At 35.1% G+C, this 12323-nt stretch overlaps 1 protein-coding gene across 1 annotated transcript in view; it reads right to left on the bottom strand.

Annotated features, from left to right (window-relative positions):
* ILA (putative protein kinase regulator ILITHYIA) overlaps positions 1 to 12323 on the bottom strand; it is a 31130-nt gene that overhangs the window by 12136 nt on the left and 6671 nt on the right. Inside the window, exons 13-30 of the mRNA XM_088092182.1 lie at positions 10227 to 10304; positions 6995 to 7114; positions 6814 to 6873; positions 6551 to 6676; positions 6367 to 6472; positions 6105 to 6274; positions 5286 to 5588; positions 5085 to 5201; positions 4901 to 5002; positions 4670 to 4819; positions 2509 to 2673; positions 2263 to 2439; positions 1850 to 1972; positions 1623 to 1703; positions 1419 to 1535; positions 511 to 683; positions 279 to 356; positions 39 to 186 (exon numbers count right to left, since the gene is read on the bottom strand). Of these exons, the coding sequence (XP_087948308.1) occupies positions 39 to 186; positions 279 to 356; positions 511 to 683; positions 1419 to 1535; positions 1623 to 1703; positions 1850 to 1972; positions 2263 to 2439; positions 2509 to 2673; positions 4670 to 4819; positions 4901 to 5002; positions 5085 to 5201; positions 5286 to 5588; positions 6105 to 6274; positions 6367 to 6472; positions 6551 to 6676; positions 6814 to 6873; positions 6995 to 7114; positions 10227 to 10304 (2394 nt within the window). The remainder of the gene's footprint in view (positions 1 to 38; positions 187 to 278; positions 357 to 510; positions 684 to 1418; positions 1536 to 1622; positions 1704 to 1849; positions 1973 to 2262; positions 2440 to 2508; positions 2674 to 4669; positions 4820 to 4900; positions 5003 to 5084; positions 5202 to 5285; positions 5589 to 6104; positions 6275 to 6366; positions 6473 to 6550; positions 6677 to 6813; positions 6874 to 6994; positions 7115 to 10226; positions 10305 to 12323) is intronic.

Consider the following 12323-nt stretch of genomic DNA (forward strand, 5'->3'; position numbering starts at 1 on the left):
ATGCCTCCAAAATCATAATGCTAATCAATGTTTATCACCTTCAAAAGAGATGGAAGGACAAGCTTCACTCCTTGAGCACTAAGTTGAGACATCATTGCACGAGCAGCACATTCAGCCGCTTCCCGAACCGCAACAACTTGATCAGAGAACGAAACCAAAAGTAATGGTAACATTTGAATCACGTACCTGAACAGAATTATTGAGAAACAATAAAAATGGCAATAAATATAAATTAAAAAAAAAAAAACAAATCAGTGAAGAGATATTCAGCAGCTTACGGTTCAAATATTCTGCCCAGTGTTTCACAAAGGCACTCAAATCCAAGTAAGGCTCCTTCACGAGATTTCGCAGAGCTCCTACAGTTTAAATAAATTAACATAAAAATAATGGTAAACTCCATTGTCACATTTTAACGGTCAAAAGTGACATACAATGATTTTTTTCAATTCCATAAATTGAATATGATACGCAGTGTGTTAAAAACAAAGATGTAACAGTAGACTCTCCAACCTCTCAGCAAGACTCTCTTGAAGTGTAATCACTATGCTGAACTTTTTCAAGCAGGAAATGCCAAATCCCTTAACCAACCCAGCAAGTCCAAAAGCAGCCCCACGGCGTTCTCCATATTTTTCACTTTTCATCATTTGATCCATCAACCGCTTAACAAGAGCAGCTGCATCCTCCTAGTGGTTGTAGTATCAATAACAAAAGAATTCACTTGAGAAAATGCAGAAAACATCAAAATGTAAGACAGCATTAACCTAATGAAATTATGTTCTGGTGAGGCATAGACAAAATTACATGACAGTAAAACCTTGAACTTTCAACTAGATGAATTACTCCCAAACAACCAAGTGTGTAGAAATCAATATTTTAGCAGTGAAAACACTATTCCGTTTATACTAGTAATAAAAAAACAAACTTATTAAATGATCTAAAAGATTTTTGCTGTGCATGAAAAAGACTTCATGGAGTTCTGCAGTAGGAAAATCATAATTAATGATATAGCGTTTTTCCACATAAAAAAGAAATCTTTTGTTACAATAGAAGCAAAAGTGATGCTAATCAAAGTCCTTTTGCTTCATAAAAGTAGCATATCAAAAGAAATGAGTGCTAACTTGTAATAGCATATCATGGAATTTAGCCAATTGTGGAATATCATTGAGAAAAAAGAATTTGGTTATCATTGAAAATGATTCATACTGAACCTATTGCTTGTGTCAATATTCCATACTATCATTCTAATAAACAAGTGGGGTAAGAAATCAAGAATAAATATGCAAGCAAGAGGTTTTTTGGTCCTGTGTTTATTTAATGCCGAAAGATAGTAAACTCCTTCCAATAGATCACTCTAGTAATATTCCACTAGACCAGAAATGAAAGGATCAGATATTAAATGTAAGAATGCTCTTGCGTACTTGTTTTGATTGCATTAATGGAGATAAGCAGGCAGAGACAGCCCGTTGAACTGCTTCTGAAGGAGTATTTAAAACATCCAACAACTTGTCCACAACAGCATGAACCTTGGGATCGTCCTGCTCAAAAAGAAAAGAAAATAGAACACATTTTAAATTCAACTAGCTATGTAAAATTGGGAACGAGGAACAAGCTTTAATACTAACCTTTGCCAAGTGCTTTGCCAGAGCCCCAGTAAAGATAACCACACCCTCACGAACCAAATCATATTTTTCTTCGTCTGGAGCCTAAGAAATTAGGGGAGAATTTATTAATCAAGCATCACATATAACTCCCCTCATTTATATTTAAAGTGGCCATCTACTGTGCAAGGAATGAGCAATAGAATGAGTATCCAGGAGGTGAATCTCCAAAAATAATAAGAGGAACTCACTGTTTTGTTCAAGTAGTTCTCAAAGATGGGAAATAACAACGAGACATTATCCTTTCCATTTTTATCAATGATCAATATACCAGCATTAATCATTCTACCTCTAACATCAGCATTTGGATCAGCCTGCAAAGCAAATCAATCCAAAAAGTCAACTATCACTGGATACTGTCAGATAAATACTCTTCGCAAAAAATTTACCACGTACAATACAAAACACACTACCATCAAAGGAGTACATCAGGTTGCCACAACATTTTCATTTATTTGAAATTTTAAGCAGATTATTTGTTATTCCATCACCTTAACCTCTCCACTTTCGGAGGTATAAAAAATTAAAAAAACTTTTATTTTAAACTGTTTCATTTTATTTTCAGACAAGGGATATTAAAAACATAAATGCCAGTAAAAGTTACCAGAGCCCTTGATATTAGAAATGTCATGACAACAGGCAAGTCTTTTGTTCTCAAAACATCAGCAGCAGAATGTAATGCTAAAGCTATTCCTTGCCTACCAAGCCAACCAGCATCAACATTGTCATCTCCAGCACCCATGTCACGAATATACAACGAAAATAAAGTGGAAAGGGACTCCTGAAAATTATCAGTAAATAATGAGACAAAACAAACAGCAATAAAATGAAAATTATGAATCAAACATACTTGTATAGAATCCGGATGTTCATCCAAGGCAGCAGCCAATGCTTCCGCAGCGGCCACACGAACATTGTAATTAATGTGAGAGAGTGCTTTGTACAGCCCTGAAAAATCAGTTCCAAAATCAAACCCATAATGATCCCATACGTCTTCTGCCACTTGCGCAACTGACTGAAATGTTGAAAAAAGTAAATTAACTGTCATTCAAAATAAAGTAGTTAAAAACCAAAAAAAAAATTCACAAGTAGAAAACAGTACAAAATTACTAAGCAATATTGGGCAAAGCTATTGTAGCAATACAAAAAAAATGAAAACCCTATTGTACTGAAATGAAAATAATTCATAACCAGAACAAAACTAAAGCATAAAATAGGCCAGTATTTCAGTTCATGACCTGCAAACGGGAAACAAAAAAGCCTTCTCCAAGTGCCTGTTCAGAATTTTAATGTTCAAGTATTTAACCCAAATTATTTAGAACAGTTAGACAGTTAGTCCACAGGAGAAATTACCAAATATATCAACAAGTTAACTAGGAAGATTCATAGGAATTGCACTGGTATTTTAAATTCAGGTCAAAAGCTTCTAAAAATATCAAAGGAAAAAATAATGTATTTCCATTGGTAATAATGGTAAAAACATGTCATGTGGAAGGAATAGGAGGACCTATCTTCATCAATATTACTGATTCTATTTTATAAGGGAATAAATCAATCTTGTTAACTAGTAGCCTTCCTAGTGCTACCATAACGTAATTCTACAATGAGGCGCTTTTACAACTTCATTGCAATTTGCTAAGGGAGGACCACTGTTATGGTGGCACAAGCCACAATGTCATGTACATGTTTATATGGTTGAATTTTGGCATTCTGCCATCCCCTATTCACAACTTTGGAATAAATTAAACAAGACATTTATTGAAGAAAAAAAGTTGAAAATAAACTCCATGTATAAAAACTCAACACCATATATATTAATTTGTATATTGTTTTCCAAAATTAAAAATTGAAATTCAGATTTCGATTGACAAATTTTTTGCACACGAATTTCACAGGCACAAAAATACAAAAAGAATATTAGGAGAGTACTCCATTCTTGAGTGAGAACTTAAATTAAATATTGCAAGGATTGCCTTCTTGACTTTCTGCAGTAACAAAGAAGGCAAAAACTAAAAGGATCATTTTAAAATACAGACAAAATTAAAGGCAGTCCAAGTCAGTCAAATATATAAATTCAGCCATTTAGAGTAGATCGAGTTATAAACACCTGGGGTCTATAAATATAGATTATATAGGTAACTTTAAACTCCATTGAGAATCCAGAATCCAGAAACTTATACTAAGGATATATCTTCTGCTGCTTCTATTCAACATTGGATTACTGATTTCGTTAATTCAAGGGCTGTTTCATGATCGTTATTGTTGAGATGCAATTACACTTATAGCCTCATGATACTAACAAGACCCAAACCAAACCAAAACCACAAGATCTAGTCAGTCACCTATAAGAAAATAACCTAAAAAATTACTAGAAAGGATTGAAGTAATAAATCTATCCAACTTAATCTACATCACTGCTACATAAATATATGTATTTTATGTTATGTGTCTTGTAATGGGTCACTGCCATTTTCTTTTAATGCTGTAGTCATTTCGGCAGGTGCAACAGTCTGCACTCTTGCTATCACAGTGTATCTGTTTGACTTTTGTTACACACATATTTTATAGCTGAGTGAAAAACTCAATCTTTTCTCACTAAAACCTTCACATTCAGGTATTACCAATCCCCAATTTCATGTTTGGAAGCAATCATCAGATGACTTGAACAGTTGATTTATTATTCTACCATTTTGTTTTCCCTTCAAGAGGGTCTAATTTACACACAACATAGTATGTAAGTTTTTCAGATTTAACCCCTTTTAATTCAATTTTATAATCGTCTAAATGCAAAAGGAAGCACAAGACAGTGCCTTAAGCCCTAAGAATATACAAGAGACCCACATAAAAAGGTAAAAGGCGAAATTAAATATCAATACATTAAAAGAAAACAATAATCTAAAGTGAAATTGGATTTAAAATAAAAGGCAAAGACCACAGTTTACTTTCGATGGAAGAGAGAAAATTAAAAGAGCAAACTTGAGCCATAAGTTCCCACGGGGAAATTTTCAAACCTTCTCAGGATCATGTAGAGCTATCCATATACTAGTTGAAACCTCAATGCTTTCAGGTAGAGATCGATTAGCAACTGCAGGAATACATTTTACAGCATTCAAGCAAGCCATTCTTACATGAACATCTTTTGCATAAACTCCATAAAGTGCCTGTAAAATTAGAAATGGAGAGATAACATAAGCACTGTAAAAAGACAACTGCACAATGCAAACAGAGTCAGGCATACATACAGCAGCAACTTCAGCAGGTTGCAAACCAAGGCTCAACTCATTTAGTGCAGGTCCTATTGATGCTTGATAGGATGGAACAACACCAAGCACATGGTAAAGTACCTAAACAATATTGATCAGACAATACGCAAAATAAAATATATAGAAAAATACAAAACAAAGCATGAAATGTCAAGCAAACTACCGATAACATTCGAATCCTAGGAAGAGGTAGATGTGGATCAAGGTGTAAATATAATATGCGAAGCACGTCATCATGAAATTTTGTTTTCTTTGAGCAAAGAAGAATACGCTCAATTATCTGAAGAAAAGAAAAAAACTGGAGTTAGGAACATAGAAGCCTTGAAACACTGATTAAATTTCATTTCAAAGTATAATTGCTTACCGGGAATACAAAAGAAAAAGAATCTACAGGAAGTGCTCCTGATTTACAAGAAATAGATAGGCCATCTAAAATTCGCTCAAAAAGGCCACGAAATGCCCTTTCATTGACTTCCTCTTCAGCAACCGACGGAACTTGATCCAACAGAAGATGAACTTCATCAGTCACAATTAAACGCAAAGCAGTTGAAATGTCCAGGGCCCAATCACATAGAGGGGGAGCAGTGCATCTAGCTAGTTTCACCATGGTTTCAAAAGCCTCGTCACTTACAATAGGAGATCGCATTAATGGTTCAACAAACTTGACCTGACAAAATTTGGAGCAAGAATCACAACCACATATAATAATATAATATTTAAAATAAAGGAATATAAATTAATTAATAAACTTCAGAGTCACAATAAATTAGAAACTACAAGTCTCCGGAAAAGAGCAATTAAATTTTACTAAAAATGAAGAGCGCAATATTGGAAATGGAGTGGGTCAAAATCAATGCAAAATATGAGCTCAAAAGGGGAGTATTGTACAAGTTTTATATGGCATACTTTGTCCATACTCTTAGATGATAAAAAATCATAACACACCACTCGCCTAGGGTAACACATTTGAGATGTGAAGGTGACAGTAACGAGTAACCCAACAACTTTAAAACATAAGAAGCGAGGAAAGCTAAGTCAAGGAGGGAAGATTTCTCAAATCATGCAAGGAGTACTATATACATGTTCCTAGATGGGCATCTTACCTAACATTTTAAATTCAGAGTGATTGCAGTTAATTAAAAAACCATCAAATATATTGCAACAGAGTAGCAGGTGCCATTACCATTGAAGGCAGCCTACTATGAGCAAAAACTGAATTAGCTATTGCCATATCTCCAAGAGTTCTTAGCATCAGAGACAGATTTTTCTGTATTTCATCAACTCTATCTCGTACAGAAGCCTCCTCCTTAAGTAGCAATTCTCTTGCTTCTTCCTTTGCTGTCTTTCCTTTGTCTAAAAAAATACGAACATTAAAAAAAAGCAAGACCGAGTGAATTTCAAATATGAAAGCTACAAACTTAGAGCAATAGAAGTGCAACACTTGCCACTGCCAGCCTTCTTTGCTGCCTTCCCAGTATCCTTTTTCCCTGCACCAGCAGCTTCTCTACTAGGTAGATCTCTCTTCACTGAATGGTTAGAACGGGTATGATCCTGATTAAAAGAACAGAAGAGTATAACTAACTAAATATCAGGAATGGAGCAACAAAAAAGGAAGAAATTAAAATGTACCACTTCATCTTCATCATCATACATCCGGAAGCGGCCCTTTGCTTGTTTTGTGTTTTTTGCACTAACAGATTCAGCAACATAAACCCCTTGCTCAGTTGAAAGTGTTCCTTCAGGTGTATGAAAGATCTGAAACCCAGAAAAATATCACAACATATTTGTCCAGAGTAAATAAAATTGAAAGAAGTAATCACAAAAAAGGAAAACATAGCACAGATAATGTAAATATCAATCAATAGACTGTATAAACTGCATCATGTAAATACCTGAATGTCTTTCTCAGAAAGTGTATCATGCGCAAACCGCTCAGGAATATTTAGCAAGTACTGGTATTACATGGTGTGGTAAAGTTATCAGCAATAAGAGTTAGAATATACAAATAAAAATCACAATCTTGAAAGACAACAGAATCCAGATCCAACTAAACTATATAAAAATAATGTCTACCTTTTCAAACTCCACATATGTATCTCCAGGGATTATAGACATCAAGCTTGAAAGCAACAATACTGCTGCCTGTTGTTCTAAAGGATTAGCACTCTTCAAGCCCATTGGTCCCAGTAAGACCTGAAAAGCAATATATCATTTCTTTGTTAGTAGAAGATGGTTAACCTTTTCAAGGAGATCCGTTGTACATGACATCAAACAGCTAGCAGAAATCTATACACAGATATGAACTAACACAAAAAAATAAACTACAGAGGGCAGATTGAAGTTTCTCTCAGCTTTTAAGTTAATTTAACACAAGTAAATGATTACAATATAAAGCATACGGCCAATTCCACTGGCCAACCGGTGTTTCTTCTCAAATAATAGGTGGCAAGTTTTAGATCATACTACATAAATTATACAAATTGCACAAGAAAACTAAGTACTTGTATTAAAGACATGTTCAAGATGGATGAACAAAGCTCCTATTGTTGATAATACCCAGTTACAATAAATAAAAAAAAAAAACTATTATAGAGCTTGGAACAATGAATGAAAAACCCATTAGAGACTGAGAGGAGGACAACAAAAGTTTTAACAGAGCAATGTTGTATGAGTTGTGTTGAAATAGGTAATACTCTATCGCTGTACAGCTCCACAAAAGCTGTTTTTGTGTGCAGCGAGCTTTAGAATAATGAACATAGGCTGTAGCCTTCCTCTGAGATATACTTGTACTAATCTATGAATACATACATACATATGAGTGGAGAATATACTCATTAATTGTTGGCCTTCTCTCAAGGGAATTTTATGTCAAATACAGTCTAGCACTACTCTCAGCCAGTTGTCCGCCCATCACTGTCCTTTTTCTCTGACAAACATGTGGTCTTAGTCATCTAATGGATGGCCCACCCAGTATACTCATCAACGTAAGCCATCATCCTTTATTGTCAACTTCCACCTTTCTCTTGGCAAGTACCAGATCAGGTGTGTCTCAACCAGTCTGGCCAAACATCTGAAGACCACACGTCCCCCTACAGCCACCGATGTCATGTGACCTCCAAAGACCCAGACATTCACTGACCCTATTCTTGATCTTGATTCTTTGTTTTAATGTACTTGGAGTTGCTAAGTATATTTGGTCACACATTTTCCACTATGCATCTCTGTTTTGGTTTCCATTATGCTGCCCTATCTTTGAGATGGCCTCCGCTGGCCCTGTTTTTACATTTTCTGGTACTCCTACTATTGCAACCACAAAACTCAATTGGAAGAATTATTTATATTGGTCCACTTCAGTACAATTGTGGTTCCTTGGTCGAGGATATCATGACCATTTGCAAAAGGATGCTAGTGCTTTTTCCATCTCAGTGCCAAAAGCTTGATTTCCAGATATGTTCTGTGGCAATCAATTGAGCCCGATGCATTAGAGATACTCAGACCTTTCAAGACAAGCTCTTCCTTTTTGAAGATTCCTCATGGCTGACTCATTAGAAGGTGTCAACAAAAAGCTTCATAAGTTATACATGATCCTGATTTTGAGAAGTTTATATTCATATCCCGAACAATTCTAGTTGGTCATCAAATTATTTGGCGTGCCTACCTCAATGAAAGTCTAAATTTCAGCTGAAGTAGTTGAAACTTCAACAATGGTAGCACCTCATGAAAGAGATGGAGATTGAAGCAACCTAGCATGTGGTGGTAGAAGTTTATGTCTTCATCGTACATACTATAAGAGAATAGGTCATACTCAAGAAAATTGTTACTCATTGGCTGGCTTTCCTAACTAGGCATCCCTGTGACTTAAACAAAAATAAAAATCAAATTCCAAGTTTTTTTATGAGCAGTACCAAAGTATGAGGTTTAACTTTGAAAAATCCAACAGTCAAGCTCAATCTTCTTCAATGGCAAGTGTTTCAACAGCATGCATCTCTCAATCTTTGAAAGGTCATGATCCATGGTTGATAGAGTCAGGTGTCTCAGGTCACATTTTTAATCAAAGTTCTTCATTCTCGTTCATTTCTTCTCCAAAACTTCTTTAATAGGATAATTTAGCTAATGGATCCAATGTTGCATATCAAGGAACTGGGCTATCTCGAGCTATATTTGGGTAATCAATCTGAAAATGTCATAAAACATTTTCTAAACCTTGTGATAAGCACTACAAGTGGGAAAAACACTTTTGGATTTGTGCAACCGATTCAATGGCTTCGAGAGTATTTTGTACAGGGTTTCATAAGTAGGTATAGGAGATCTAGTAGGGCCGAAAATCTTGTTCTTTTTATGTTTTTTTTCATTTTATTTTTCTTAAGGGGTTCTACTAAGACATTAAATTTTGTAGATCACTCTAATGAGGGTGATGAGGCAACTAAATGTAGCTTTCTTGTGAGAGAGAACCAATATAAATTCTTTTATTTTTTCTTCTTTCCTTACCTCCTAGAAGTTATATCTGAATTGAATTCAAATTGCATGCTTTTGGAATATTAAACAACATTAATGTTGACATTTCTAGTGACCGAAATGTGTCTTTCTTTAAAGGATGTCTAGATTAAAAAAAAATCATCCATTTGCAAAAATCTTTAAAAGATCAATTCACCCCCTATTCAACTCAATATTTATTTCTAACATTACCAAGAAGATATCTTAGTGTTAGAGTTTTACTACACTCAAAACATCATTTGGTCATCAGTTGGAGCATTTCTCCCAAGCATAAATTAGATTTTAATTTTCAATTTCCTTGTACATCCCAATTAGTGCTGCAACCATCACATAGATGGGAGTGCAGACAATGGGAGGCATGCTACAGACTGTGTGCGGAGGTCTCAAGAACATGTTGGTATGGCTGTTGGTGCAGCAACCACAGAAAATGAAGACATGTAGATAACCTACAAGTCACTGGTTTCCTATTCAACCACAATTCAGTACCAGGTTCAGGCATATTCTTGTGATCAAACCAACTATGGGTCCAGCTTCCCATTTAACCATTTTGGATCAATAGGTGCGGTCTGGTCCGATCTGATTTTAATAACATGATCAGACCCAAAACTAGATTCAACAAAATGAATTTCGGTCATGGTACCTATGCAAATACACACCCAAATGTAGCAGTTACATCACTGATTTTGCCATAATATGCAACATATTGGAAAGAAAATTTAGATATTTAATATAATCATCCCTTATGAATACATAAATCACACAGCAGCTACTCTAACAATACAAAAGAAAACGCAAAAGATTTGTAGATTACCTTTAAGAAATTCCCCACGTTAGCTGAAATAATATCAATGACAACAAAACCATGTGCTTGCAGACACTTGCAGAGCCTCTGGAAAATAAAATGAAACAGGTTAGCTAACCAATCAAAAGAAAAAAAAAAGAATCAAAGCACACATGTAAATAAATACCTCGAAACATGTATTGCTAAAAATATGAGAAATACGTTTTCTATTTCAAAAATGTGATGATATTATTATATTTATAATATGAAACCTGATCACTTAGGTTTTATTCTTCTCTTATATTTTTACCATTTGTTTCCATATTATTTAACTAGGATTTTTATAATTATAGGGATATCTTACTAGCACCAGACTCATGATTTATAGACATATCATATATAGAAATAATTTCTTATAATTATTTCTATTTATCGTTATCAACTAATATAAAATAAAATCATTGTGCAATCCATACACAGTCTTCAACAACTCTTGCATCTATTTCTCTCACTTTCAACACAATATCAAAGTGCAATTATACTCATCAATCTCTTCTGTCATTATTTCACTATTCAGTCCCCAAAATCAAAAAAATTGAAGTTCAATCAATTACCTCTAGCACTATATCTTCTTTCTAGCGTTGTCACTTTTTTCATTGTGCTAATCTGGATTGACGCAGGTTCATATTTGTATTAGCTACCACTGACTTCATCGACATACCTTACACTAGCCACCTTTCAAATGAACTAACCCTACCAAAATCCCAGATGCACTAGCCCAATCTATGTCCCAGATACATTACAACTCCCGTTTATGTGCAAGACACATTGGCCTCATCAATTGTCGTAATGCTCTCATATATGTCATAGATGCAATGGCTACATCTGTCCCAAATGAACGGGCCACATCTTTGTCCCTGATACACTAGCTCCGTCTTTGTCCCAGAAAAATTGGCACCATATTTGAACCAGACGTGCTGGCATCAATTATGTCTTATGACACAGACCTCATCTATGTCCTCAACGCACCAATCTAGCCATCTTCTCACCATAAGCACTAGCCTTGTCTATATCGCAGAAGTTGCTATCAAACTAGGTTTCAACTATAAAAAAATTAAGTATCCAATAATATTATTTTGAAGCGTCCCAATGAGATTTTAAGAATAGCAGTGACAGTAAGGCTTTGATTGGCACACTGAAGATCATTCAACTAGTAGGCTAAGATATTTTTCTCATTGACTACTCCCACATTGCTACGATGTTTTTCCAACAAACTTTTTAGTCTACCTCAAATTTTATGTTCTTTATTTTATTTGTGAGGAAGTAAGAGCTATTTTCTCATAACAAACTTAAACTTACTAAGCTTCACCTTGTGGGGGTGCAAGAAATTTGACGATATATTATATTTATTTTATCTTTAGCTAATTTGTTATTATTCTTTATTTGTATTTTGGACTTGGTTCATATTTTTGCTATTGTAAATAGAGTATCCTATGTGTATATTCAATACAGGGGAGATTAATCTCATACATAGTTTTTACTATATTTAACATGGTATCTAGAGCTTAAGGTTCTTTTAGAAAAAAAAAAAAAAAAAATTTGTTGCTCTGCACTTCACCCACCACCGCTGTCGGCACCTACTAGAGGCGCCACCGAAGTTTCAGTTTTGACCAGTAACCACACAGTTTTGGTCATCTCAGCTAGGCGACCACCGTGCCTTCAGTGACACCTTCATCGGAACTCCTACGCGCTCTCAGCACCTTTCAAAGATGTAGATTTACTCCCTTTTCTGCCATGAGTGGTGGCATATGCCGTCTTCTCTCAAGTTGTCATTCAGAGCATCAAGGTCGTTCTTTTTCCTCTTTTAGGTCCGTCGTTCGCGGTCGCACGTCCCTTCTCCTTTCAGGGAGTTATTCAGAGCATTGAGGTCACTCTCTTTCCTTTTTCATGATTAGAGAATCTTGGATTTTTAGGATTTCTCTCTCCTATTCATCCATGGATTCTTTCATTATTGTCTCTTCTGACCTCTCTTCTATCACTGGTGCTTTGACCTGTCCACATATGGTTTTTCTCCAATGACAAAGATGATTTTTGTTAGTTTATTTATAGTCGTGGTGGCTCTTCAAC

The sequence above is a fragment of the Vigna umbellata genome, chromosome 5 (genome assembly GCF_029865625.1).
Source record: "Vigna umbellata cultivar VRB3 chromosome 5, Vumbellata_1.0, whole genome shotgun sequence".
NCBI lineage: Eukaryota > Viridiplantae > Streptophyta > Magnoliopsida > Fabales > Fabaceae > Vigna > Vigna umbellata.